Here is a 27,183-nt window from a genome sequence, read left to right as displayed (position 1 = left end):
TCCTACGTGTTCCACATAGATCCATAAAACGTAGGTTTAATTGTTATTATTAGCTTTTAGTTGTACCCTTTAATTAATTTTATAAGCTGAAATGAATACAAAAGACATTTTGAAATTGAATAGCTTTACTTTCTGAACACAAATACAACAACAAAAAAAGTACTATAGGCTGCATTCAACATCATTGCCTGCCACAATAAAATTGCTCAACAATGAATTTTTTATTATATATATATAATTAGCCTCTTTCATACTATTATATATATATATATATATATATATATATATATATATATATATATATATATATATACATATATATATATATATATAAAATAGTATGAAAGAGGCTAATTATATAATTGTAATTTAATTCACACCCGTTCTCGAGGTGTGTACTTCAACAACAACAACAGGGAATATATTCTGGTGACAGATAAATCAACAAGTTAAAACAAAACTATCAAAATTATAACAAACAACTTGTATTAGAATGTCTTTGCTTGGAGATCCCTAAAACTACAACAAAAAGTGGTCACAGTCTTGCTCATATTTAAGTTACATTTACCTTGGCTTGACTAAAATTACTACAGCAAAAAGACAAAGGTTAAGAGACAACATCTAGCTTTAAAAAAAAATTAAAATACTTCATAGAAACCACTATATTTTTTATCAAGTTTAGTTTGGCTCAAAGGCAAAAACCTGTCTTTATAAAACAGCAGCCATACATTTTCTGGATAATAATACAATGACACAGATTTTTAATACAGAAATATAGATAAAGTCCAGATAAAAAAAACATCATGTGACATAATGTGCCTTGCTGAGTTTCCAGTGCCAGGTTTTTATTGTCTGTGGTCATAGTCGCTGACCCTTCTTTTGATGAGGGAGAGTCTTCTCTTTAGCAGTCTACACCTTTTCTTTTTCATCTGATAGTCTTGAGACTGTGAGAAAGGTAACAGGTCAGCATTTATATATACACCTATACACTATCATAATTATTAACTATTTTAAACAATAGTTATTTTAACAGCTGTGACAAATCATGCAATTATTCTATAAATATTCTAATCTGAAATTTTATGAAAGATTATGAAGATTTTACCTTCTTCAAACTTTTGAGCCTGTTGTATTGATCCATGGCATCCTTTTTTAGAGAATAAAAGCAGGAGTAATATTAATGCTACTACTACTACTACTACTACGTATAGATAGAGATCATTTTCAAATTAAGTTTTGTTACTGTTTTTAAAGGTGGAAGAGATACTGTGAAAAATAGAGATTAAGTGACATTATACTATAAGACTTGCCACTCATAACCTTAGGCATTTGAATTATTGTGACAGACAGGCAGAACTCAGCAAATCAAGCAAAATATGCATATTAAGAGTCAGAAGAATGAAAGAGATCCAAACTTTAGAAGAACTGTTTTCACTTTTGTAGATCACATACCAGGAACTGTGGGCTGCCTTCCTGTAATCTGTCCAGCTCTCGATCTGCATCTGCCAAGCCCTGATTAATATCATCAAGCTCGGCTTGAAGACGCTTATACTCCATGTGATCTCGGTCAAACTCTCTCTTGTACTCAAGCCTCTCCTGCTCATTAATGATGGGAGGATACTCACTGAGAGCATGACAGCATGGAATAGAGGTAGAGGGGAAAATGGGACAAGATTGATACTGATTACATAGTCATAAATGCAGAGTATTTAAAAAAAAAAAGAAAAAAGTACACACTCCAATACTACTAACTATAACTTAAAGATTCTCTCACATTTCATGATCAGTGTCCAGCTCATCTCCAGACTCTCCAGTGTCATAGTGTCTTGGTTTGCCCTTCAGTCCACTCAAAGAGCTGGTCAAGTCAGAACCACTACTGGAAAAAAAGATGTGTTTAATTAAAAATAATAATATCAATAGAACTTTTTTTAATAACTTGGGTGTGATGTTACAATTTTCATTGCAATCAACAGAGTAAAAAAGCTTTCTATAATTTCAGTCAGTTCACAGTGGTGGAACTGGTTATTCATGTTCATGAAAAACAAAACCCATCAGGTCCCATTCATAGAGGGACAAGATTTCCTGGATTCCTTTGCTCTGTGGCTTCTAGTCTAGTGACAGGCTAAACTGACCTAGGCCAATCATTGTCTGTGCTCGCTCTGCTTATTAACAGAGATGGTCATTTGCCTACAACATGTGACTGTAATTTTTTTTTGCTATCATTAAATTGCATACATTTGCATAATGATATTGTCATTATAACAATTGACCAATATTAAAGGGGTGGTATAATGCCTCTTTTTACAATATGCAAAATAAGTCTCTGTAGTGTGTATGTGAAGTTTTAGTTTAAAATACCCCACAGATGAATTTTTACAGCATGTTAAATTTGTCCCTTTTTGAGGGTCAGTAAAAACGCACTGTTTCGTGTGTCCCCTTAAAGTGACAACATGTAGAACGCAACAGGACATTTCTGAATGGTTAGTTGATGAATTTATGTTGCTGATGTGGTGTTAACTATCTTCAATTAGCATATTCTGTCATGATGATCAATAAAATCGCTCGTGTGGGAACTGTTCTAAGATGCCTACAGAGTGACATGTAATTGCATTTGTGTTACACACTGCATTGCATGTGAAAAGACAGACGCAACAGCTTGAGCAGACTCACAAATGTGCTAGACTACAACAACTCTTCCTCTTCTCATGGACTCACCCCCTTTGTTGCATGTTCCTGAAGGCGGGGTTTATGTAAATTTTAGGGTTAGTGATGTCACTAACCCAGGAGGAATGTTGTGTAGTCCCTACCAGCCGTTGTAGTCCTTAAAAAACTATTTATTTAAAAGCAAATATCTCCCTTTGCTTAGAACTTTGAGCGTTGTAACTTAGCAGATGTTGTTTATGCTCAAACAGCAACATTACACACTAAATAAAGTTAGAAAAGTGAAATCATAAATCAACCACCCCTTTAATAATTAAAATCTACAGTATATAACCAATCATATTCTAAAATGGTCAAGCCCAATCCAGACACAAAAAAAAATCCATTGAGCAAAGTCTACAGAAAGACGATAAGTAATGTATTTTCAGCTCTTCACTGAGAGAACCTACCTTGGAAGGTAAATTGGTTTCTGGCTGTAAACCATTGGCTGTGCAACACCGGTTTGATCATTGGAGTCATTGACAAAAGCCTCTGGATCTCCAGACACATTATTAACCTGAAGAAAAACAAGGAAAGACTGAGTTCATATCTGGACATTTTTAAAGAAACTTTACTTTAGGCAAAAACACAGTACGATTAATATTTAAGAAGTATTCAGTTCACCCTTCAGCTGTTTTTACATTTTTATAATACGCCACTCTTGCATAAAAGCCAGCATGACAACATTTGCCATCTCAAAATATTTTCACCCATCATTTGGTAGTCTGTAACTCATTTAAGTGTTTTGCTGTCTGCCTCTTTTACTTCAGCGTCTCTGTTTCCCCAATGCAGTCAGCCTTTTTGTATGGTAAACAGTCTGGACAAACATTAAAAGGCAGGCAGAACCGGTTCCACCACTTCCACAAATACCATCATGACCTAAAGGACGAAACTACCACTGCTCACACAGTGAATTGTGTAAGAACAAAGCCAATGGAGTGACCTAACAACTCTAGAAGATGGTCTTTTCCACCTACCAATTCATAGACTTTTAAGTCACCGTTAAGTTTTCCATGCATTTCATCATGAAATTTTGGATCATATTTATGCTTTCCATCAAGTGAAAGTGCATAAGAGGACACACCCAGAAACTAGACATGAAAAAAACTCTTTGTGTCTTCCTCTGAAACTTCTCTTCTTGGAAAAGTCTTAAATAGCAATGCTCTAGTGTAGACCAACAATTCTCCTAAAATGGTGGAGCAATTATAGGCACCACATAGCAACTCTTGAAAACAAGACAACAAGCATCAAGAAGCTTTCTGGGCTATATATTGCAGTAGTACAACCCAAGTACTACAAAAAGTATTACATTTCATGACCTCATGAATCCATGCGTTGTACTGAAAGATTAAAATCACAAACTAAAATGAACACAACAGGTGAACAAATTAAACTTTCTTACCCATTCCCCAATGCCTTGAGAAGTGAGGCCATCGGTGATGGTCTTCACATCATACCACAGAACGCGGTCCCTGCCGTATCTCCTCATCTGCCCTCGGGTCTTCACAGCAAACACAAGGAGGATGATCAACCCAACCACCACCAGAAATCCAAGAACAACGGCAATAGCCTTGTAGAGAAGAGAAAGAAACAACACTTTAAATAGCATCAAAAATTAGATCACAATATAGAGGACAATGTGGCAGATATATTCTATATTTGCATAACCAAAAAAGCTGACTCTCAACTTGCATTTTTGCACAATAGAAAGGAATTAAGTTGCGTCTGATAATGATAACCAACTTGAACTGAACAAATACTAGATTATGAAGACTGCCCATGCTCACCTCTTCAGGCTCCACTACACAGTAGTGGTATAAATATTGATTGAGGAAGATCCCAGAGGCCTGATTTTGGTTCTGGTATTGTGCACACAGCTGCAATATCTGGCTATACATCATGGATCCAGATGTCTGAGAAGTGGGATTAATAGCGACCAGGTACACGATGCTAGCGATGAGCATGAGTACAGCCAGGATGGCACAAATGATGATGGAGGCCAGATAGAATGAGGGAGACTGTGCAGTGCTCTGCCTCGACACCACCAGGATGAAGATGATGAGCACAGTGATAAAGGTGATTCCCGCAATTGCGATGATGAAGCCCTTGCCTGATTTAGGATCCATGTACGCACCTCCTCCATAGCCTCCGAGACCCCCACTGCTACCATAGCCTCCGACCCCCCCTCCAATTCCTCCGACACCCCCACCATAACCTCCAGCAGAGCCACCCATCCCAAGACCACCAAGCCCCATGCTGTCTGCATCATAGTCCCATGCAAGTGTGGAGGCCACGCAGGCAAACATAGCCACACACATAATGATTATGATGATGCACAAAATCTTCATCACACCTGGGGGTGATGTCCAGCGGTAAAAGTGAAGCATTTCATCAGGGTGGTAAGAATGGGTGCGGCGGGAGGTTCTGTGGTGACTGAAAGGATAAAGCGAAACAACATGGATAAGTAAAAGGGAACATTATCTGATTGTTTTTTAATAAAAATATCATAATACCATCAGTAAGGAGTCATTGAAGAAAACTTGTCTCTACTGAAAATGTATGATTATAAACTCTCTAAAATGTGACTTACTGTCTGCCGCCATATGGGGGAGGGCGACTTGATTTTTTCGGCATGATATCAGCTTTCTGAACAAAATTCACTGGGTGATCTAAGTGAGATAGAAGCCAACAGAAGTTTTCCTTGGACACAGAGGTGACCCTGCAAGAAAGCAAGGTAAATTAATTAACCCAAGTGTTAATGACAGATACATGTCAATACAACTGATACTAGGGGTGAAACGATACCCTCGTGTCACGATTCGATGCATATCTTGATACTGAACTCACAATACAATATTATTGCGATACTCCAAGACATACAGTAAAAGGTTAACAAAAACTGTAATGTTGATTAAAATGCTAAATTATGTATTACAATGGCGGTGGAAACAAATAGGCTTAAAAAAATCATGATTCTGAAGCTGAAAATACAGAATTATTTTAGACATATGTTTGCACTTTCACTGACTAGATATATTTAAAATAATGTAGGCCTATTTTTACTGGTAACATCAGACATTTGGCATTATCAGAACACACAAATATTCCCCCATTGCATTATATATAGTAGTTTAATGTAGTATTGACACTAAAACTCTTTAAACGTGAGTTTTTTCTCACACAGTAATTTTCATTTTGGCTGAACTATGCACAATACAGAATTACAGATTGCCACTATTCATTTTTGTATTGTGATATATTGTGAAACAATATATTGTTACACCCCTAATTGATACTAGTCATTGATCACCATAACATATTCAAGACTCTATATCCATACAAGTCAGATACCAAAGCATAATTTTATGACCCATTACTGGCACATGATGATAAAACTCAAAAGGAAAGATTTGAAGGAAAGCATGGGCCATTAAAAAGGTCTCAAGAGAAGTTTTACACATAGTTCCAAGTTGTGAAAAGGAAATAGTTTCAGTGTTTCTGAGAAGCTTATTACAGATATATTTTCACCTTCACCAACTCAATCCAAAGAACAAATAAATACAAAATTATTAATGTTAAAGCTGTTGATATAAGACCACTTCACATAATTTCTTTAAATAATATATATATTTTTTTTTTGTTGGTAAATCCAGTGTATAAACTTGTTTAAAATGACTTTAAACTTGATAATATTGCAACTTTGCAATGTAGATAATAGGTTTTAATATATATATATATATATATATATATATATATATATATATATATATATATATACTGAACGCGTTTGTTTTTTTGTAGTGTACTTTTCGTTAAATTGGTCAAAAAACAGCACATCTCTGACACAAATGTGTAAAAGAATCTTAACTGTGTTGAGAGAAATAACACGGGTTGAGCAAGTAACAAAATGTGTTGTCCTCATGGCACATGGAGATAAGAACTAACACAGGGTGTGTTGTGTTGTTTTTAACACATTATTTTTAAAAGTGAACAATTATAATTATAGACATACAGTTGATCTTAATTGAGATTATTTTAATTTATAAAATGTTTAAATTTTAGCCCTTACAATATCCCTAAACCTAACCCTACCCATAACAAGGGGAAATTACTGATGTAGAAGCACCTAACCCTGGTTGTAAGCCTAAACTTGACATTTACAGTAAACTTGTCCCACAAATCTGATTGGTCAATTGGAATGTTGTTCCAGGATCATTAAAGATGTTGATCCAGACACATGTTGTACTTGGTGAAATCACATTAAACTCACACCCTGATCGTGTAGGACAGGGTGTATAGCGAGCGACAACACCCTTACTTTCACTGTATTTTGAATTAATTTACTGAGTGTAGGGATTAGTAGCAGATTTTTCTAAAATCCTTTAATTTGTATCAAAGTAATATGAGAATAATAACGTTTGAGATGTAATGAACAATAAATATTCAGTTAAGCAAATTCTGTTAAAGCACTCCCTATATCGTCAGTACTGCTGTTTGATTAAATGCAGATTCGAAATAAATACCTAAATATAGCCTAACTGAACCTGGCACCTGGAGTTTTGTAACCCAATAACCCAATAACCACAAAAAATATAAATAAAATAAAATAATGAAATAATAAAAAAAAATGTCAAAAGAGAAAACCATGTTTGCCAAAGAACACAAATAACAACTATTTTCATTTCTAAAAATTAGTACTGTGCAACATAATTGTGCGTAGGCTTATCAGTAAAACACATTTAACAAACCTACAAGTCAACTTGGGCTACTTAACAAACAAAATAGATATGAGTACATAAATTAATCGTATCGAGGAAACTCACCTCCTTCCTTTCGAAACACTCAACGCTGGAAAATATGTTTATACCTCTTCCTCGCTCTTTATTTCTCGGAGCTGAAAAAGCTCAGCCTCCTTTAAGAAACGCCCGCTGAGAGTTTAATTGACCTGCCGTCTCTCTAACAACAACACATCACTGAAAGAACAGGTGTAGCCACGCCCTTAATGTGTGACAGATGCAACACGAGCCCGTTTCATTTGCATACTGAATTTAACAACATACAGGGTAGCTTTATTTTATGTTAGAAAATAGGTCTAACATAACTAGTAGTTTTTAGACAATAAAGATGGCATTTCGGTCTATAATGCTTTAGGACATGGGTTTTCAAACTGTGGTCCGAGGACCCCCAGGGGGCCACAAGGAAGTTCTAGAGGGTCCGTGGAAAAGTTTAGAGAAAAACTGTGTAATAAAGTTTACAAATAAATAGGCTACATAGATAAAATAAATGACTTACATTAAAATAGATTTTAAAAATAACATTTACGGTATATAATAAAAAACAAATGTTCAAATAATGTGACGTAATATAAATGTAGAAAATATTTTCCACAATTTTTTCAATTTTGTTATAATTTTATATATATATATATATATATATATATATATATATATATAAACATATTTGTAATAAGTATGTCTTTATACCAGACTTTATACCATACACTATATAAATGTATTTAATAAAATTGATCTTATTTGGGGGTTAGGGTGGCAGATATATATATGCTAAGTATACCACATTTGTCAAATATAATTGCAGTAATTAAGTAATAAAATGCTAAGAGTCTCAACATTCAGGGAGTTCCTGCTCCAATTTGAAAACTAATCTTCTACGTCATATGCACAAGTTTTTAGTGATGTCGAGTTTTGACTGCCCAAATCATAAACCTGTAAATCTGGAATGCACTCCAGTCATCTTTAATTAGAAATAAAAAAAAAATTGGTTTTAACTGCTTTGCCAATGGTCTGAGTCTCTTGTTTTTAAACATGTGGCTCAAAAGTATAGTGTAATTATGGTTTTAAACATAATTATTCTAGATCATTGTTCTCGATTATTACACACCATATTCAGTATTTATGAGACATAAAGTGTGGACAAAAATGTATATGAGCACCTTTTCTTCCTGGAGTCCACTGCAGCTTGTAACCTGATACCTTTAGAGCTGTCAAGCCAGTAAAAGCATTGTTTCCTTTACTGCAGATCTATAACTCAGATCTATACAGATTAGGCTTTGAGCCAAGCTGTCTACCGTAAACAAACAAATGAGAGGTGGTATGTTGCCCTGTGTATAAACTACTAGTTCATTATTTTGTCAAAAATAGAACCTTTGCCATTGCAATGTGGAGGCAAGCCTATTTAATTTTTTCTACTTTCACAAACAAAAAGCATTAAAAATGCTGACATTTGAAGGTAAACTGACACATGAGATAATACAAAATGTACATAAAACACACACGTCTGTATAAAATACACAAAAGTGAAACTATTAATAAACTAAAAAAACAACAACTATAAATATACCAAGCAATTCAAGATCATTACAGAGATATTGATAGTTCAACAAATACCACTTTAAGGGCTATTTACAAAGATCAAAGATTCCAGTGATTTCCTACTTCTAAAATAATATATACATTGCAATTTAAATGTTGCTCCACATGACATGTTAGTAACATAGTAACTTGCATTCGATGGATTCATGTAACTGTTCACTGCTGTGCTTTAAGCTGTAGATGTCCTTCATTATACTCCTTTGCTCTATTGAATTCAATATGAAATTATTTCAATACCAACCGAGACCAAGCCAAACACACTGTAAATTCCTGAAGATATAGTCATGGACATATTTGTTTCTGCCAGTCACTTCTTTTCTAGGAACCTCTGTGAAGTTCATGATAAACGTTGAATGTATATTGGAGTTCTGTTTAGCTGTAACCATCATTCCAGTCCATGATTTTGTCATACTCCTGAATTTTCTGCTTTATGTGAGCAAGTTTGTTCTTCAGATATTCACATCTCTCTTTTTTCTCCAGGTACGTTGGATCCTAAAACCAGAAACAGGGAAAGTAATGTTTGCCTAGCACTCTCACACAGACAGGAAGTATGTAAACATGTCAATAGCTCCATTTACGTCCCCCTAACATTTCCAGTTTTTCAGTTTCAGCTGTTTGTGGAACTCAAACAGTTGATACCGTCATTCTTTTGTAATGACTAAAGAATGTAGAAAGGCAACAGGTAGATGATGAAGGGTTTAAAATGGGTCGAAGCAACTTGTAGAACATAGGTCATAATTAACCTTCTTTGGTGAAAAAGGAAAATGTCTACGATCTATTCTGTTTATCATTTTTAAATGGATAGAAGTAGAACATATAAAAAGTTAAATATTACTTACAGTCTTTTTTCTCGTATACTCTTGAATAACGCTTTTGATTCTCTCTTGTTCCTACGGGAGGAAAACAAAGTTTGATAAAACAACATCAAAATTTGGGTTATAGAAAATGTATAACAGAATTGTCTTTGGCTACTGTGATCAGTCACCAGTTTTTCATCATTTTTAAATCATCTTTGTGCATTCACTAATTAATTGTAATTGTCATGTGGTATGACAAATTAATTTTTAAAAGTACAAATATTCCATGTATTAACTCAATTAATATGAGCTCATAAGAACAGTGTATAATAATTGTGAAAGTTGTATAATAATTGTAAGAATTTGCAAAATCACCATTACCATTTGGCTGGACGGCTGTTGTGATAGATTCCTCATCAGATTATCCATTTCATCAAACTTCTGCGTTAAGACCTGAACCTCAGCATGAATCTCTTTATACTCTGCATACTGATCATTAAACACAGCCTTGTATCGCTCCCTCTCCTCGTCAGAGCGGATTGTGGGATATTTCCTGTGAGGAGAAAAAAAGACAGAACATATCAGGTATAATCATTACAAAAGGGGTGATGGATAAAAAAAACCCTGCATAAGGCAACTATAACCATTACTAAATATGTGTGCTAGTTTCCGAACAGTTTGCAGTTTATATATTGTATAAAATGTCTTGAATGTCTGAAAGTATTCTTTGAAACTCACGCCACATAATCTGCAATGACCACAGGTTTGGGGATGTGGCCAGCAGGAATATGACCCCTTAATATCTCTGGTTCCATCATAACTGGAGGGACTGGTGTGCCATCAAATGAATCTGGATTAGCCATTACTGGAGCAGCTCGGATGGGCACAGAGACGCTTGATCCAGCATCAATCTGAGATTAAAAATGGCAGATTACAACAAGTTTTTAAAATCTAAAAATTGTTCTTCCTCAAAATTTAACTGCTTACCATATTAAGTGGTAGTGCTGCTGATTTCATCTAAATACAAATAAGAACAGAAAAGCAAGCAAATTAAACTTTATTAGTTCAGTTTGAATTATTTAATTTTTTTATTTCAAAGAACGAATGATTTGAACTTTACATCTAGTCCCAGTCTTTCTCTGCGCATCCTTGCAGCTTCATGTCTCCACAGCTTTAGACACACGCCTGCTCCCACAAGATACAACAGCATGTTGAAAAAGAGGAAGATGATGGCAGCGTTCTGCCCAGCCTCCGTTCGGCAAAACCCCGCATTGGGCCCAGCGTTGAAGTGTGGATAATAGCAGAGACCTCCACGGACTGTGTCTCGCACATACACAATCGCACCTGTCATGTAGAGCAATCCTAATGACAAGTTTATCACACACTCCGTGATTGGCCACCAGCTGGAGTCGAGTAGAATGGTACGATAATACATGGTTATTCCTAACACTAATATAATGACAGTCACTATCCAGGCCACTCCAGCCACCACGATGACAAAAGGAGTTAAGGGTCCTGAGTACGAAATCCCAGTTCCTCCATACATCCCACCCATTGTTGATCCTCCATACGCTCCCCCATACATCTGCTGATTCGAATAACCAAACATATTAAACCACTCATTATCCTTGTGCACGTATGCACAGACGCAAGCAAAAACAGCAGCCCCCAAAAGCAACTCCACGCATCCCAAAATACGCAAAAGTCCGGCCCAGGACTTCATGTACGCGTAGCGCAGATTGTAATCCTCCACCTTCTCACTATAAGTCATAGCCGTCTGCAAAGAGCGTCCTGAAACTGATTCCAGTGGCTCCCCTAATAACATCGCCTGCTCCTTCCTTGAATTGTAGCTGCCTCCGGACCCTCCAAAGGGGTCTAGGTAAGAGCTGGGGGCTGTAGGTGACGGTGGAGGAGAGCACGGAACGCCTTCGGAGGTGGTGTTCACATCAGGTGGAGGTGGAGGAAAGGTCCATTTCTTGCTGCCTTGGTTGCCACTGGCTCTGAAGAAATTCTTCACAGAGTCAGGAATAAAGCGTCGGATGGGTTTGATGTCCATAGCATCATCCACCTGGTCTTCAACATCACTCGAGTAGAAATCTGGCCCAACAGGAGGATTTTCGGGGAGTGGAGGTGGTGGTAAACTGTCATAGCTTGATTCTGCCACTTCACCACCAAGAGGGTAAGGAACCTGCTGACCCCACGGCAGTGAGCCGATAGGCACCTGATCGTAGTGATGCATATCTCTGACCCGATCAAAGCGGGACGCTGACCCGTTTCCAGCTGACATGTGGGTGATCCTAACAGATGACTGAACTGAGGATCAGAAAGTTGATTAACATATATTATAATGCCTGGAGTCACATACTGACATCATCTTTTACAAACATAAAAGTAAGGATTCACTGATATTAAATTACTGGCTGACACTAATAAGGTAATATCATGTCATATGTTTTATAACCGATAAATGGTCAAAATTAATTAATAAGAAATAAATACATTTATTACACACTAAAACATCAAATCAATCGGTTTAAAATGTCGATGTAGGCTTTACAAAGTTATGATCTACAGTGTGAAAAATGCACACATATATCGTTCACCCCTACATAAAAGATAGAAATAAAAAAACATTGCTTTGGCTACTACAAAACCCTAAAATCACTGACTGTCTTACCTCGGCACAGTAGTTACATTGCCTCACGGGGTGAATTTAAAACCGTGTTTTTTCCCTCACAAAGCTCCCTGGAATAAAGATAGACAAGTGTCTGTGTTACACTCTGGCGAACAGGGCTCAAATGTCGAGAAATAAAAATGTAGCAAAATGACTTTATGGTGACGATAGAACATCTACATGATCTTTGCGAGGTTTGAAACCAGCCAGACAACAAACAAGAAAGAAATGAAACGGAACGAACGCATACAGGCTACACCTCAGCTCTAAAGTAATCCAAATAAGCATAAAAAGGAATTCACTAAATAACCTAATTTCGTACTGCGAGTGAATATAATTGCCTACATACATTAAATATGAGACTACAAGCTATATAATTTTGTCTAACATAAAAATTTAAGAAAAACATCGGTCTCATACCTGGACTGGTATCGATACTTTCACCTGTTTTCCGCCAGTGGTGCTACAGGTGAAGAGGGATCGATCACGTGACTTGTCCAGGCCCAATGTGTGATGTCACAATAGAAACCAGTTTGACAAGAAAACACTGGGTGAAACAATGTGTACACACACAAATGAAGAAAGAACAAAAAAATTGAACTATCGCCACAAATTGTGTTTTTTTTTTTTTTTCAGGATGGCACTGTGTATGTACTACTACATATGGTCATATGGTAACTAGGCTACTTATAATTCATAAAGAACAAAACAGCTTAAACAGCTTTATTTTGGAATGAACTTAAACATCTTGATAAACATACTGTAGTTGATTAGACAAAACACAACAGCCCAACTTGATATCAAAATTTCACATTCCTTGTGAACTTACTAAATTTCATTCATGTGACTGCTTTACTCCAATTACAATTTAATTAGTAAACTGTTTTGCAGTCATCTCATTTTACAACTTTACTGACACAATCACTGAAAACCAAGTTGCAACATAAAAACCTTCAGCCATCTATTGCAACAGCACTGGACTAAAGCTTTATAGTCCAGATATACGGACTGAAGCAACAGAAATATTTTTCCCCATTACTCCATTTTATTATTACTTTTTTATTATTATTCCTGCACTTGAAAATATGCCAGACAGACTGGATGATCCAAGAATGAATTTTAGCAATTTTAGAAGTAGTTGGTTGGATTGTTGACAGAACATCAAGAGGGGAATATAAGCAATATATATATATATTATAGCAAAAATAGAAATGGCAATTTGAAAGGACTAATTAAAATGAATAAAACAAACTCTACATCATGAGTGATTTTTTCTTGCTGTAAACAACACTTAGCTAGATTCCTTTCTCAGTTTTATAAAAAAAATTACCCAAATTAATCTAATTATTTTAAGTATAAACTTATTATGTACTTATGAACCTTATGATCATATTTTGAGGAGAAACACCCAAGCAATTTAGCCTTATTTTTTGTGAATTAGAGTTAATCCTACCAATTATATTGGTATTTGGTGGCAGCTAAACAATAATAGATCATTTATCAAAGACTTTTAATTAATCTTTGATGATTTATCAAGGCAGACCAAGACAAATAAAGTTAACCAATATAAAAATATTTATTTTGGAATTGTATTTAACTTATTTCAAATAGAGTAATTATTAACAGCCTCACACATTTTTAGTGCTCAGTGAATAGAACCATACTCCGTCTGGGGCCACAATAACTATGAAATGTGATGTCTATCTACTTTGACATGAACTCAAAAGTGCTTGAGCCTTTCACATATAATGTCCCATGTCAATTGTTGTCTTTCATCCATTGTTCAATCCACTGAACAATTTGATCCAGATTCCTCTCCAGGTCCTCAGGAGTATTACTGGGGAGCTGGTGGACTATCTCCTCCTTGTAGGCTTCCATGGCTTCCTCAAAGATAGTCTGGAAGATCTCACACTGCACATTGTCTTGGAGCTTCTTTCCTATGTACCCTCTGAATATGAAAGATATGAAGCTAAATCACTGCAACAGGAAGCATACAGCCACACAGTATTTAAACAGATTTCTCAACTATACATTGGGCTCTTAAAACACAAAGACTGAATATGCTATATGGGTAATTCTTTAATTAGGTGAAGTTTTCTGCCCGTTAGGATGATTCAAAATGTTTTTACTCATTTATAGTGTTGAAATGTTAAAATTGTTTCCTAGCGTTACAGAATTTTCCTGTTTTGCTCAACCCTATCCCAATCTATTTTCAAGATTTCAAGTAGTCAAAAGTGCCCCAAATTAAAGTATTACATGATATAAATGTTATTGTAATCCACTGTAATAAACACAAACCTGCTTTCAAGACGATTGTAGAGATTGGTGTTGTCTGTGCGGAGGACAAAAACAATGTGAAACCAGCGTTCAGGAAAGAAATCACAGCCATGGTAATCAATTATGACACCTCCGTCTCCCATTTTGTCCTCCAGTTCATCCACAACCTAGAATATTAAAATTTAAAATCTTTACATTGGTATATTATTTGCAGTATGTTGGATTTGCTTTTGAATGGTGACCAGTGTGGTTTCAATAACCGGCTGAATACCTTACATCTATTTAATAGAACGTAATAAAATGCATTTTGTTCAAGATTAAGTTAAACAAATTCTGTGAATATAAATCATCCAAATAAAGGGGGGCTACTAAACTAAAACATGCCAATTAGAACCATTACAGTAGTACATACCCTGTCCTCATCCAATATAGGGCACTGGTATTCTTCATCAAATCCATCGAACAACTGACCTGAATAGATAATAAAAATGTAAAACTATCAAAAAACGTCGCAAAGTTATAAAAAAAATCCATATTTTAAAAAAATGAACGATAAAATATGACTGCAATGAACAGCAACCTACCCTCCTGTGCCAAATCCCCAACATTGACATAGGTTAGTCCTGTTCTCTGAGCCAACTCTTTGCCTAGAGTGGTTTTTCCTACCCCAGGGGTTCCTGTCAATTCATGAGGAAGCATAGCAATGTTTACATTTTTTATGCCCACTAAGTACATCTTAACTACGTTTGAATGAAAGGGAAAACTCTAATACATCATCAGCATGCCGTTTCTACTTGCAGTCGCGCATTCGTTTATTTACAACATACTTCTATACTTTTGTATAATCACCCAGAGAAATGTTAAGGCATTCTAATGTTAACTTACCTGTGAGAAGAATGTTTGGTCTCTTCATGATTCTCATTGCAAGGTATCACACGTGGAAAATTTTAATTAATACCACAAATCGTTTTACACAAATATCAACCTGATATTCAGTATCAATAAGCAAACAAAAACATGTGATATTTAGTTAATGCGTTGGTCATATCTTCTTATGTGGCTAACATAGATCAACATAAAACGTGATCAAATTGTTGGAGCGTAGTTGATGACGCAATCATCGTGCGCCAGCGGAGGGGCGGTTCATCGCAGCTTTAAAGGGATAGTTAGCGCGATGTTACTTGTTACTTGCAACAGCGAATAGTCGGCATTGTTATACTACAAACATCATCTGTAGAAATGACCAGGGTGAGTTTGAAATGTACTGCCTAAACAGTGTGTTAGCTACGATTCTGATGTTTGGCCCGATAACTTGACAATGATTGCTAGCATTCGTAATATCAAGCTAACGGTCAGAAGCGAACTTTCTGAACTTGACTAACTTAGTAAGTTTAGTCAAAATGCCCGACAAAGCTTTTATTAAACAAGAGATTAGAAATATGAGATTGTTTTTATAATAAAGCTTTCACTGGTATCTTAAAGCAATTTGTCTATTTGAAGAGTGCTTTCTGCTCCCCATGGGTTTATAGATATATGAAAGTCAACATTTACCACGCTCGTATTCTCATTTAAGGCCTTCAGAGGTAAATCACATTATCGTGCAGTTTTATAATATGTGAATTATTTGGTTTTCATCCCAGCGCAATTTTGCATGGAGTAACTGAATGGGACGTCAGAGCTGATGATGTCAAAGCTGTCTCTGGGAGGAAAGCAGTCCTCTGGAAAAGTATGTAGCCTCTATGAAAGTTCTTGATATCTTGATTCTTAATATCCCCAAAAGTTGAATGTTTTAAATTACATATGTTCTTCAGATTTAATCTGCACACTGAGAATGGATGTAGATGCTCTAAATCTATTGATACTGATGTGTATTATATATGTTCTGTTGTTATTTCCTGTTAAGATAAACAACTGGGTTGAGCCATCATTTGGTGAACTTTTGGGAGGAGTTAATAGGACACTGAAAAAGGGGCCACTCTCAGGGGAAAGCAAAACTACCAGGTGGCCATCAACTGGGGACCAAACTGAGAAAAAATCGAGGAAGAGGAAAGTAGGTCCTCATGTGTCCAACAACCAGATCAGTGTGTCAAGTGAAGCAGATAAACTAGACCAGGATGAGCCCTGGGTGGATCTGCATGCACCCCAATCACAGGTACAGAAATTGTGCATCTCAGGGGTGCTCTGTACAGATTTTGGAAATCTACCTTTCTGCAGTTTAGTTCCATCCTCTTTCTAACTCACCTAGCTGTGTGTTTGAAGTAAAGCTTAACTTAATATAACTAGTTCAGGTGTGTTTTCGTAAGTTTAACTCTAGTTTAGGTCACACAAACTATTTCACTCTGAGAATACATGTTTATCTGCTACTTAACCATTTCATATTGTTTTTGTTATTTCAATTCACAAGCATTATTGCTTAAAATGCTTCTTTCTCTCTGATAGGCCGAACTGGCAGTCCACAAAAAGAAAGTCGAAGAAGTTGAAAGCTGGTTGAGAGTTCACTTGGACAAATCAAAAAAGGTCTGAAAAGCATGACATGCATGTTGTGTGATGTATGTTTTAATAATTTGGATATATTTCATATTATATCAATATTATATTTCCTTTTTTTATTTCATTTCATGTTTTTTATGTTGTATTTGTTGCTATATCTCCACAGGGTGGTGCCATTCTGTTGCTCACTGGTCCCTCAGGATGTGGGAAGACAGCTACTGTTCAAGTTCTTGCCAAGGATTTGGGTTTTCACATTCAAGAATGGTCAAATCCCTCCACCACCTCTCAGTACAAAATGGAAGATTTGTTCACACAAAGCTTTGATCCAGGTCAGGAGTGTTTTCTTCTTACTAGTAATGACTAGTGTACATGTAGCGAAACCATGCATTATGTCTAGTGAACGGGAATCATTTAGCAACCCTATTTTTAACATATAGCAGAATCATTTATAGATAAAGTTTTATCTCAGTCTCTTTGTTTTTGCTAGCTTGTTCAAATGACCTTTTTATTTCAACAGATTCAAGGTTTAACAGTTTCCATGGCAGCTCACAAACAGGGTTATTCCAAGAGTTCCTGCTAAGAGCCAACAAATACAACCGTCTACAAATGAGCGGAGAGAAACTCACTGAAGACAGGAAAATAATTCTTATAGAGGTGCTGCACAGAACGGCTCTTAAACATATTACTATGATGCTGAATATTTAGCTTTGTTTGTTTGTGCACATAAAATGCTGGCATAAAGCTAAAAGAAATAAAAAGAAAATAGAAAGCACTTAGCAAGTAAAACAACAATTTTTACTTTCACAAGAATGATTAAATGAGCAAAAATGGAATGAAAATCAAAAAATAAACGCTTAATGAAAATTTCTCATTGGTACTTTTTTTTTTTTTTCAGGAATTCCCAAACCAGTTCTATAGACAACCAGTGTGCTTGCATGCTATACTCAGGTGGGCACAAGTACTATATTTTGAAGTATTTTAATGGCAAGATGTCACTGGTGTCTTGCATGCAATTTTCCTTGCTTTTTGCTTGCTCTTTCAGGCAATTTATTAAGACTAGCCGGTGTCCATTGGTCCTGATTGTGTCTGATAGCCTCAGCGGGGACAAGAACTCCAGGCATCTCTTCAAGGATGTTCTGCATGAACTCGAAATTCACAACATTAGGTACAAACAAAAAAAACATGTTTTTTTTTTTTTCATAAAATCTTTACTTAAAAGTATTCAAACCCAAGGTTGTCTGGTAAAATATTATTTGCTCTGAACCTTCAATAAGACTTGAAATATGTAAAATTATCCTGTCCTGGGGTCTGTTTAGTTAATTATTTCTTTCTTTCAGTTTTAACCCTGTGGCCCCCACCAGTATGATGAAGGTCCTAAGCCGTATTGTGACCATTGAAGTGGGAAAGGTAGGTTGTGTGGTTTGTTTTTCTATATATATACACTACCGGTCAAAAGTTTTAGAAAAAAAGTTCGGTAAGATTTTTACTGTTTTTAAAAGAAGTTCTGCTCACCAAGGCTGCATTTATTTGATTAAAAATACAAACAAAAACAGTAATATTGTGAAATATTACAATTTAAAATAGCTGTTTTCTATGTGAATATATAGTTAAGTGTAATTTATTCCTGTGATCAAAGCTGACTTTTCAGCATCATTACTCCTGTCTTCAGTGTCACATGATCCTTCAGAAATCATTCTAATATGATGATTTGATGCTCAAGAAACATTTATGATTATTATCAATGTTGAAAACAGTTATTTACATTTTTATTTCATGATGCTATGATGAATAGAAATTTCAAAAGAACAGCATTTATCTGAAATCTAAAGCTTTTGTAACATTAAACACTAGTGTTCAAAAGTTTGGGGTCAGTAAGAATTGTAATTTTATTTTTGGAGGAAAGAAATAAAATAAATCAATACTTTTGTTCATCAAGGATGAGTTAAACTGATCAAAAGTTACATTAAAGACATTTTTTTTATTATTGTTTTTTTTATCAAATAAATGCAGCCTTGGTGAGCAGAAGAGACTTCTTTTAAAAACATAAAAAATCTTACCGATCTAAAACTTTTGACCAGTAGTGTATATATGCCTGCTTAGCAGATATTTATGACTCTGAGATACCCCATTGTTCTCTCAGCACTTTCTTATCTAAACGGTCTTTGCAGAGTTCAGGCAGGATCTCTGTTCCTGATAAAGCTGCTCTAGATCTTCTCTGCTCAGGAAGCTCAGGAGATATTCGCAGTGCCATCAACAGTTTGCAGTTTTCTTCATTTACTGGTGAGTAAAGCTTTATATAATATGTTATTATGGTAGAATATTTATAAAATAAAGATCTTTTTTAAATTATGCAATCATTCATTTCAATTCTCAGACAATAGTCTGGAGAGGAGCCTCTGGGCTTCTAAGAAAGGCAAGTCCTCTTCAGCAAAACCTGCTGTAAGGGCAAAGGGGAGGAGCAAATCTTCAAAATCAACAGACATGCAGGTTGAAAGCCCAGCTATTGGAGGGAAAGATGCTTCACTCTTCCTTTTCAGAGCTTTAGGGAAAATCCTCTACTGCAAACGTTAGTCCATTTCGCTCCCATTTTTGAAACTTTCTTGCTGAAATGTTATTCTATGATGACTGTGTTATAATGAGCATGATGAACTGCATGTAAATGAATTTGTATTTATACAAATGAATGGCATGTGATTTTTAGGTGAAAGCTATGACAGCTCTCAAACACCCAAACTGCCTCCACATTTAACAGATCATCAGAGGGACAAATTGCTTGTTGATCCAGAAGTAAACATTAATATATATTACATGTTACAATATAGATATATATTTTTTAAATTGCTTTAATGTTCTAACAATCTTCTGATTATAATATTTTCCTCAGCTTGTCATTGAGCGTTCTCATATGTCAGGTGAATTCTTCAACCTTTACCTGCATCAGAACTACCCTGACTTCTTTTCGGATGTGGAGGATATAGCACGGGTCAGCGAGTACCTCTCTGATGCTGACTTCCTGACAGCAGAGTGGAGTGTGAGTGCAAATGCTGTCAGACTTCCATAACAACACGCATAGGGATATGTCGGGTTACTCTGATTGTACTGCACATTTGATCCCAGAGGATTACAACAACAACTTTGTTTTGTTGTTCTGGTGTTCCTCTTTTCACAGTCAAGGTCGACTATGTTGGAATATGGCTCATCAGTGGCAACTAGAGGCCTTATGCACTCAAACTCTTCTCGAGCAAAAGCCAACAGCCAGTCCACTGCCGGTTTCAGGCCTCTTCATAAACCGCATTGGCTTCACATAAATAAGACGGTATATTTCTTTTTTTACTTTGGTACATTTACATTATTCAGCATTTTAAAGAATTGTTGAATTTTTATATATTTTTACTTTTCATTTTGTGATAGTATCGAGAGAATTACCTGACCGCACAGTCGCTCTTCTTAAATTTCTGCCTTACCCCTGTGAGCCTCCTGACAGAATTGGTGCCTTACCTTGCAAAGCTCACCAACCCAATGAGAAATCAAGGTGAACATGTGACCTTAGCATCCGCTAAATATACAAATATACAATTAAATGTTTAAATTGAATCAGACTGCATAGCATAATCTTTTAAGTTAAATATGTTTATTATTTTCCTGCCTCCTACACATACATGCGAGACTTTTCAAATTGTTGGGCTTTTTTTTTTTTTTTTTTTTTTTTGTGATTTTAATATATTTTTTATCTTTGTCATATCAGCTCAAATAGCCTTTATCCAGAATGTTGGCCATCTTTCGCAAAAGAGGGTTCCTGGAAGGTAAACAAAACTTTGAATTGTTGTTGCATTTGAAATGTCTAAAATATTATTGAAATGGTTTAATAAATGGCTTTATTTGCAGGTTGAGACTTGAAGCTCTTGGTGACAAAGACCCAGGCATTTTAGATGCTGACAGTGAAAATGAAGAATCTTCTGCTGCTCAGCACCTTGAACCAGGTACTACACCAGGGAATGCCACAACTGAGTCCAACTTGTCAAATAGCCAGGATCCTCCCGGAGAACTTTCTGCCAGCCAGCCCCAGCCTGCAAGCACTGAAGCCCTTTTGGATGAGGAAGACCTGTTAATTGAAGACTATGACAGTGATTGACTGATCACAAGTTATGGATTTATTTAATATCACTTGCTAGCCTTATGCAATTGTTGAACATTTAGATAGTTTTTTGTTTGTTTTTAAGATGGTAATTATTTGTAGATATTTATGTGCTTCAACACAGTATGTTGATGTTGAAAATTGTTCATATGTTCTTACTTGTTGAAATGTACTTGTTTTGTACATTGTTTCAGCAGGTTTTTTGAAAGTATCTCTAAAAAAAAAAAAACAGAGACAATTTACAGCCATAATTTAAGTTTAATGTTGTCATGGTCTAACAGTGCTCTGGGACTACTGAGAAGTAGATAATCTATTCTTCAGTCAAGGAGGTGACTATAATAAATCAATGTTTGCAACTTTGATGGCTGTTTTTGTTATTTATTTATTTATTGGAAAAATCTCTGAATCAATATTAGTTACTGTAAAGCTGGGGTCTGAAGATGCAGGAAGTCCATGTGTTATATATTTGTTATTATGTTTTAAAATGACATTAAAAATGTTTCAAATATTTTTTGTGATTAACCTCATAGCTTTATTTTCAATTGTATTATTTTATCATAGTTAAAACAAACAACCTCATCTCTGCAGTTGCTCCTCTGTCTTATTTTTATTTCATGTCTTGGGTTGGAGAATCGTCCAAAGGGAAACGCAAAAGAGGAAAGTCAGGATAATACTTGTAGGCTATTGTTTATGAATGATTTTATGAAAGTTATTATTGTTATTGACTAAGCCCTGGCACTGTAAAGCTTTAAAACCGCTGTTAGAGCGACATTTCTTGATCTACAGTACGTACTTTTGTAATAAAGCACCTGTCAAAATAGACACGCCCCTTTACAGAAGTTTCACTTCCTCAAAGCGGAAAGATATTGATGTGGAATTTCACCGTTGTTCTTGTCGGCGAAATACAAAAACATCTCCCCACGGACAGGTTTGTAATGGTTATGTATTCTTCCTCTACACTCAAGGAATGCTAAAAGTTTCGTTTTACGTAGGTAAGTTTACAGCGCGATTTAACATTTCCACGTCTGCTGTTATGACTATCAAACATTTAAATAGATGTCACTTTTAATGCATTTAAATATGGGCTACGTAGTAAGCAACATGCTTGATATACTTCGTTTTGTGTCTATTGCGCTCACTCTTTTTTTCTTCAATAGTTTGTTGTGATGCAGGGTGAGGGTTCATGCCCTAAATGCCTCACAGAAGATGACATGGCAGAGGGGGATCTGGGTGATGGCATGGGGGCCAGAACCAGAGGACATCATGATCATCTCCCACAAATAAAGAGCAGGGGGAGGTTTCTGGACTTCTTGTCCCAGTCACGGCCAATCAAAGGGGGCAGCGAGAGAAGCAATGGACCATTCTCCTGGACATCATGCAGAACTATGTATGCTGTTTTTAGGGAAGAACTGGAAGCTGAACGAGTTGCACGACGGGAGAAAAGACAGTCTGGTCAGTTTTCTGGACTTTCATTTAAAGTAATTTAAACCTGTCAAACCTCTTTGATTCTTTCATGGGCACGGAGCAGACTAATCTATACTGTATGAACCACATAATAAGTGAGTTATGTTTTAAAAATAGGATAATTTCCTGGTAATGTACTCCAAACTCTGTAGGGGTTATTATTTGCATGCTCTGTTGATTTGTGGTGTTTGGTGAAGCTAACACCTGCTATTTCTTATCAGGGAGTTGACTTTGTGTACTTGCTTGAGCAATTCTGTACTTAAACAAATATTCAACAATAGTTATTTGAGAACCACACTACTACCAGGATATGATGTGTTGGCAATCCTAGAAAACCATGTGCCGACATGAAAAAAACTAAAGTATCTTATTTTCTCAAGTTAACGGCATTCTTTTGTAGAAAGCTCCTCTGAGGACACAAGTGAAGAGCTGCAGAGAAGACTGCAGATGGTCACAGAGGTAAACTCACAGATTTGCACTAATGAGTGTAATAAATAAATAAATATTTATTTATTTATTCATGACAATAATTTGCCATGTCTCACACATTAGAGTCACAGAAAAGTGGCTCCTTGGAATTTTTTAAATGGAGTAAAGAAAAGATTTATCTTTACATATGAACATGTCTCAGGTGTATGCAAATCTTCTTCGCTCTATATCAGGAAGTGGAGCTGTTACGCACCGAACTGGAGGTCACTCATCGCCACCTGGAGGGGAAACATGAGGCTCTTAGGATCTTGCAAGGACAGGTATTTAAAAATATTATAATTAATATCGTTATTGTTTAATTAAGTCTAATTTATTTGCCTAAGTAATTTATGAAGTGTGCTACATTTTGTCCTCCAAGGCAATCTTGGACAAAGCTACTTGTCATAGTAAAATATTGCTTCAGAAGAGTGAAGAGAGGACCAAGGTCCTAGAAAAGGTGACCTACATCTTTTAAAAAAATATTTTTAATTCAAGCATATTCCTGAAAATAGGGTCTCATTCCTGTGAAATTGTTTCCACACAGGAGGTTAATGCACTGCAGTGGGAGATCACCTTCAACCAGGTGCAGTTCAAGAATGTGGAAAACTCATGGAGTTTAAAGTATGAGAGGTATACCCATGCAAAAAGACTATCAGTTATTTTGTAAATGCATGTTATAGATGTTATGAACAATTCATCCATGTTTCATTTTTTGACCTTGCAATGTTTCATTAAAATGTCATAACTGGACCTTCCGACGTCTTTTTGGTGACATATGCAGGACTTCTCCAAATATTTAGTGCACTTAAACCCCTGCAAGCTTGTGTCCTGTCCATCTGTCTCTACTTTTGAGGGCAATGCCCAAACCTCAAAATCCAGTCAACAACTAATGGATAGAACCAAGTCCCTATTCTACGTTTTTTCCCTCAATGATCTGTTACCCTCGGATATACGTCACAATACAGAAGAAAAGATTTGCTGCTACTTCCATTTCATTCAAGGTTGCCAGGTCTGCGTAACAAAATCAGCCCAATTGTTATTCAAAGCCCACCAAATCACAGCCAAAACTAGCCCGATCACATTTCAGTTGGGTTTCCCCATAAAAATCGTGTTTTGGGAGGTAAAAAAATCGAGTTCCAGGGGGACCAGCAGACTAAAAAACAAACCCCGCAACAGTGTAAAAGTAGCCCAATTCCACTGGAAAACAGCAGACTTGGCAACACTGATTTCATTGCGTCTTTATAGTCAATGTGAAATGCCATCTGCAAATTATTTTGCTTTATTTTGAAAAAAAAGAGTCTTTTTAATAATGTATACTTTAAATATGCATTAAGGAACTATAGAAATGCCCACATCTCATTGGTTCATGTAAATACCACCTCAGGGTGTTGGCAGAAAATGAAGCCCTAAAGAAAGCACTAGAGGAGAAAATGAAAGAGCACCAGGAGCAAAGGACAGAGAATGCATGTAAGTCACATCCTATTTCCTACTTTTATTTGATGACCCAATAACTGGTTTGTTCCCAGTACATATTTATGTGTTTTGTGTCTTAGCTCTGAGCCAAAAATGTCTGGAGCTCCTGTCCATGCTTAGTACTAAGGAAAGAAGGGACTTCCAGAGTACCCAGCCTTCCTGCAGCCTCAGAACAGACGGTTCAGCTCTGGAGGTAATGTTGGTGAATTGTAGTCTGTGTTAAATAGCTCTGTTCTGTAGTAAACAGCTCTCTGTCCTCTTATCTTGTTGTTAAGATGGCGGTGTATGGGGCATGCCAGTGTAACTCTAATGGGGGCAAGCCATGCTCTTGTGCTAGAAGTGCTGCTGCAAGTCGCAAACAGGTTCTCCAGCTCAAGCAAGAGGTACTCATCTTGTATTTGTCAATACTTCAGTTCCATTACCTTGTAAATGAACCCTCCTATTAACCATTACAGGGCTGGCTTTGCTCATTTGTCTTTGAGGGTCTTGTAACACAGTGCATTTGTCTGCATTAGCTGGAGGAGCAACAGAAGAGGAAGGAGGAGGCTTACGTCATGATGGATGCTTTCCGTATCGCCTTTGAGCAACAGCTCAGGAGAGTCGGTGAGAACGTGCTCCGACAGGCTGAGACAGACAGACACCAGCCGCATCACCAAAGACATGAGAGGGGTAAAGGGCTACTCAGTTTTATAGCTACAATACAAACAATATTGTATTGTTTAATTTTACAATGGGATTCTTTTTATTTCCAGTAATTCGTTTTTTTTTTTTTAAAGGAAAGCGAGGGTCTCTCAGTGTAGGTGAAAGACTGAAAAAATTTCTGCCCACAAGCGAAGAAAGGATAACAGCCGATTCAAATGAAACACTGCATATGCTGCTTGATCTGGTCAGTATACTATATATACAGTATATATACAGTATCTCACAAAAGTGAGCACATCCCTCACATTTCAGCAAACATTTTAGTATATTTTCTCAAGGGACAATACTATTGAAATTAAACTTGGATATATTTTAGAGTCAATGTGGTGCTTGTATAGCAGTATGTATTTACTGTCCTCTGAAAATAACTCAACACAGCCATTATTGTCAAAATAGCTGGCAACAAAAGTGAGTACACCCTAAGTGAACATGTCAAAACTGTGTCCAAAGTGTCAATATTTTGTGTGAGCACCATTGTTATCTAGCACTGCCTTAATCCTCCTGGGCATGGAATTCACCAGAGCTGCACAGGTTGTTGCTGGGACCCTGGCTTGTACTGTAACTCATTTTTAGGGTGTTACCAATCTTCTTATAGCCTAGGCCATCTTTGTGGAGAGCAACCATTCTAATTCTCATATCCTTAGAGTTCTTTGCCATGAGGTGCCATGTTGAACATCCAGTGGTCAGTATGAGAGAATTGTACTCAAAGCACAAATTGTAATTGCTCTAATACAATATAGACAAATTGATATGGTCCAGTCAAGCAGACAAAAATATGAACATGATGAATTGGACATGTGGCTTACTTTGCATGGTTAAACGACGTACAGCTATTATCACTTAGGGTGTACTCACTTTTGTTGCCAGCTATTTTGACAATAATGGCTGTATGTTGAGTTATTTTCAGAGGACAGTACATAATATACTGCTATACAAGCAGCACATTGACTACTCTAAAATATATCCAAGTTTCATTTCTATAGTATTGTCCCTTGAGAAGATATACTAAAATGTTTGCTGAAATGTGAGGGGTGTACATATACTCTATTATATTCCCTCACATTACATTTTGAGTTTACTACTTTTTAGTTGTCTTCCTCCTTCAGTTAAATGACAAAGAGGAGGCCTTGGCACATCAGAGGAAGGTGAGCTACATGTTGGCACGAAACACTGAAGACTTGGAAAAACGTCTCCAGATGCAGCTAGAGGAGCTGGAACCCTCACACAAAGACAGTAATACAAAAACAGAGGCTTCTTTGGAGAGTGAATGGAGCAGAGAAGGAGACGGTATATACTCAGACAGCAATGGATCACAACATCTCACTGTCCCTGACAGCCCTACAGCTGATGATGAGCAGACCTCCAAATCCACCGAAATGAGAGAAACTAAACCTGACAATAAAGATGTTTAAAATAATGAGAAAAGAAGGAAGTTTCATGTTGTATTTTTTCAAAAGTAAAAATGCCTGCATTATCTTCATATTATGTAGTCCTACAACTAAACTAGGACACCAGGTAACCCAGAGAATAACCTTGGATAACAGAACCAAAATTACCCAGAATTCTAAGTACAAACAAACCTGCAACAAAAAGAGTTGATAGGATCTAAGA

General features: G+C 36.3%; 5 protein-coding genes across 11 annotated transcripts; 2 read left to right on the top strand and 3 right to left on the bottom strand.

Moving 5' to 3' along the window:
* Nucleotides 1–111: 111 nt before the first annotated feature.
* Nucleotides 112–7,653, bottom strand: oclnb (occludin b). Of its 2 annotated transcripts, none has more exons than XM_081366714.1 (9): nucleotides 7,524–7,653; nucleotides 5,291–5,419; nucleotides 4,488–5,133; nucleotides 4,103–4,270; nucleotides 3,111–3,217; nucleotides 1,775–1,876; nucleotides 1,453–1,624; nucleotides 1,106–1,147; nucleotides 112–944 (listed from the first exon to the last, which is right to left on the bottom strand). In XM_081366714.1, exons 2-9 carry the CDS (start codon nucleotides 5,332–5,334, stop codon nucleotides 846–848), a joined length of 1,380 nt encoding a protein of 459 aa, XP_081222840.1. In that variant the 5' UTR covers nucleotides 5,335–5,419; nucleotides 7,524–7,653; the 3' UTR covers nucleotides 112–845. The 2 variants fall into 2 exon arrangements, with proteins under 2 accessions (XP_081222840.1, XP_081222841.1); XM_081366715.1 differs by having other exon boundaries at nucleotides 1,775–1,873.
* A 1,044-nt stretch (nucleotides 7,654–8,697) lies between these two features.
* On the bottom strand, nucleotides 8,698–13,062 carry marveld2b (MARVEL domain containing 2b). Of its 3 annotated transcripts, none has more exons than XM_081366711.1 (8): nucleotides 12,984–13,030; nucleotides 12,567–12,634; nucleotides 11,010–12,202; nucleotides 10,877–10,906; nucleotides 10,628–10,800; nucleotides 10,271–10,442; nucleotides 9,932–9,982; nucleotides 8,698–9,584 (listed from the first exon to the last, which is right to left on the bottom strand). In XM_081366711.1, the coding sequence occupies exons 3-8, from the start codon at nucleotides 12,174–12,176 to the stop codon at nucleotides 9,465–9,467; spliced, it is 1,713 nt and encodes a 570-aa protein (XP_081222837.1). In that variant the 5' UTR covers nucleotides 12,177–12,202; nucleotides 12,567–12,634; nucleotides 12,984–13,030; the 3' UTR covers nucleotides 8,698–9,464. The 3 variants fall into 3 exon arrangements, with proteins under 3 accessions (XP_081222837.1, XP_081222838.1, XP_081222839.1); XM_081366712.1 differs by having other exon boundaries at nucleotides 8,804–9,584; nucleotides 13,008–13,062; XM_081366713.1 differs by lacking the exon at nucleotides 12,567–12,634 and having other exon boundaries at nucleotides 8,804–9,584; nucleotides 12,984–13,062.
* Nucleotides 13,063–13,160: 98 nt separating this feature from the next.
* On the bottom strand, nucleotides 13,161–15,970 carry ak6 (adenylate kinase 6). The gene is made up of 5 exons (XM_081367260.1): nucleotides 15,726–15,970; nucleotides 15,425–15,517; nucleotides 15,253–15,311; nucleotides 14,862–15,007; nucleotides 13,161–14,511 (listed from the first exon to the last, which is right to left on the bottom strand). The coding sequence occupies exons 1-5, from the start codon at nucleotides 15,760–15,762 to the stop codon at nucleotides 14,322–14,324; spliced, it is 525 nt and encodes a 174-aa protein (XP_081223386.1). The 5' UTR covers nucleotides 15,763–15,970; the 3' UTR covers nucleotides 13,161–14,321.
* rad17 (RAD17 checkpoint clamp loader component) lies at nucleotides 15,944–22,082 on the top strand. Its single transcript, XM_081367259.1, has 17 exons — nucleotides 15,944–16,088; nucleotides 16,481–16,566; nucleotides 16,744–16,992; nucleotides 17,280–17,357; nucleotides 17,497–17,659; nucleotides 17,848–17,984; nucleotides 18,226–18,278; nucleotides 18,373–18,495; nucleotides 18,668–18,737; nucleotides 19,499–19,610; nucleotides 19,705–19,896; nucleotides 20,032–20,117; nucleotides 20,215–20,361; nucleotides 20,500–20,646; nucleotides 20,742–20,862; nucleotides 21,076–21,133; nucleotides 21,216–22,082. Exons 2-17 carry the CDS (start codon nucleotides 16,522–16,524, stop codon nucleotides 21,460–21,462), a joined length of 2,028 nt encoding a protein of 675 aa, XP_081223385.1. The 5' UTR covers nucleotides 15,944–16,088; nucleotides 16,481–16,521; the 3' UTR covers nucleotides 21,463–22,082.
* A 211-nt stretch (nucleotides 22,083–22,293) lies between these two features.
* Nucleotides 22,294–26,994, top strand: ccdc125 (coiled-coil domain containing 125). 4 transcript variants are annotated; one of them, XM_081365153.1, is made up of 12 exons: nucleotides 22,294–22,457; nucleotides 22,623–22,917; nucleotides 23,330–23,388; nucleotides 23,592–23,678; nucleotides 23,777–23,854; nucleotides 23,942–24,027; nucleotides 24,782–24,864; nucleotides 24,951–25,063; nucleotides 25,146–25,253; nucleotides 25,386–25,539; nucleotides 25,647–25,756; nucleotides 26,662–26,993. In XM_081365153.1, the coding sequence occupies exons 2-12, from the start codon at nucleotides 22,632–22,634 to the stop codon at nucleotides 26,680–26,682; spliced, it is 1,185 nt and encodes a 394-aa protein (XP_081221279.1). In that variant the 5' UTR covers nucleotides 22,294–22,457; nucleotides 22,623–22,631; the 3' UTR covers nucleotides 26,683–26,993. The 4 variants fall into 4 exon arrangements, with proteins under 4 accessions (XP_081221279.1, XP_081221277.1, XP_081221280.1 ...); XM_081365151.1 differs by having other exon boundaries at nucleotides 22,300–22,393; nucleotides 26,679–26,994; XM_081365154.1 differs by having other exon boundaries at nucleotides 22,308–22,393; nucleotides 26,662–26,994.
* The last annotated feature ends 189 nt before the right edge of the window (nucleotides 26,995–27,183 follow it).

This window comes from Scardinius erythrophthalmus (assembly GCF_964197995.2).
Source record: "Scardinius erythrophthalmus genome assembly, chromosome: 5".
Classification (NCBI taxonomy): domain Eukaryota; kingdom Metazoa; phylum Chordata; class Actinopteri; order Cypriniformes; family Leuciscidae; genus Scardinius; species Scardinius erythrophthalmus.
The sequence above is the reverse complement of the archived record's forward strand: the minus strand, read 5'-3'. Positions and strand labels throughout refer to the sequence as shown.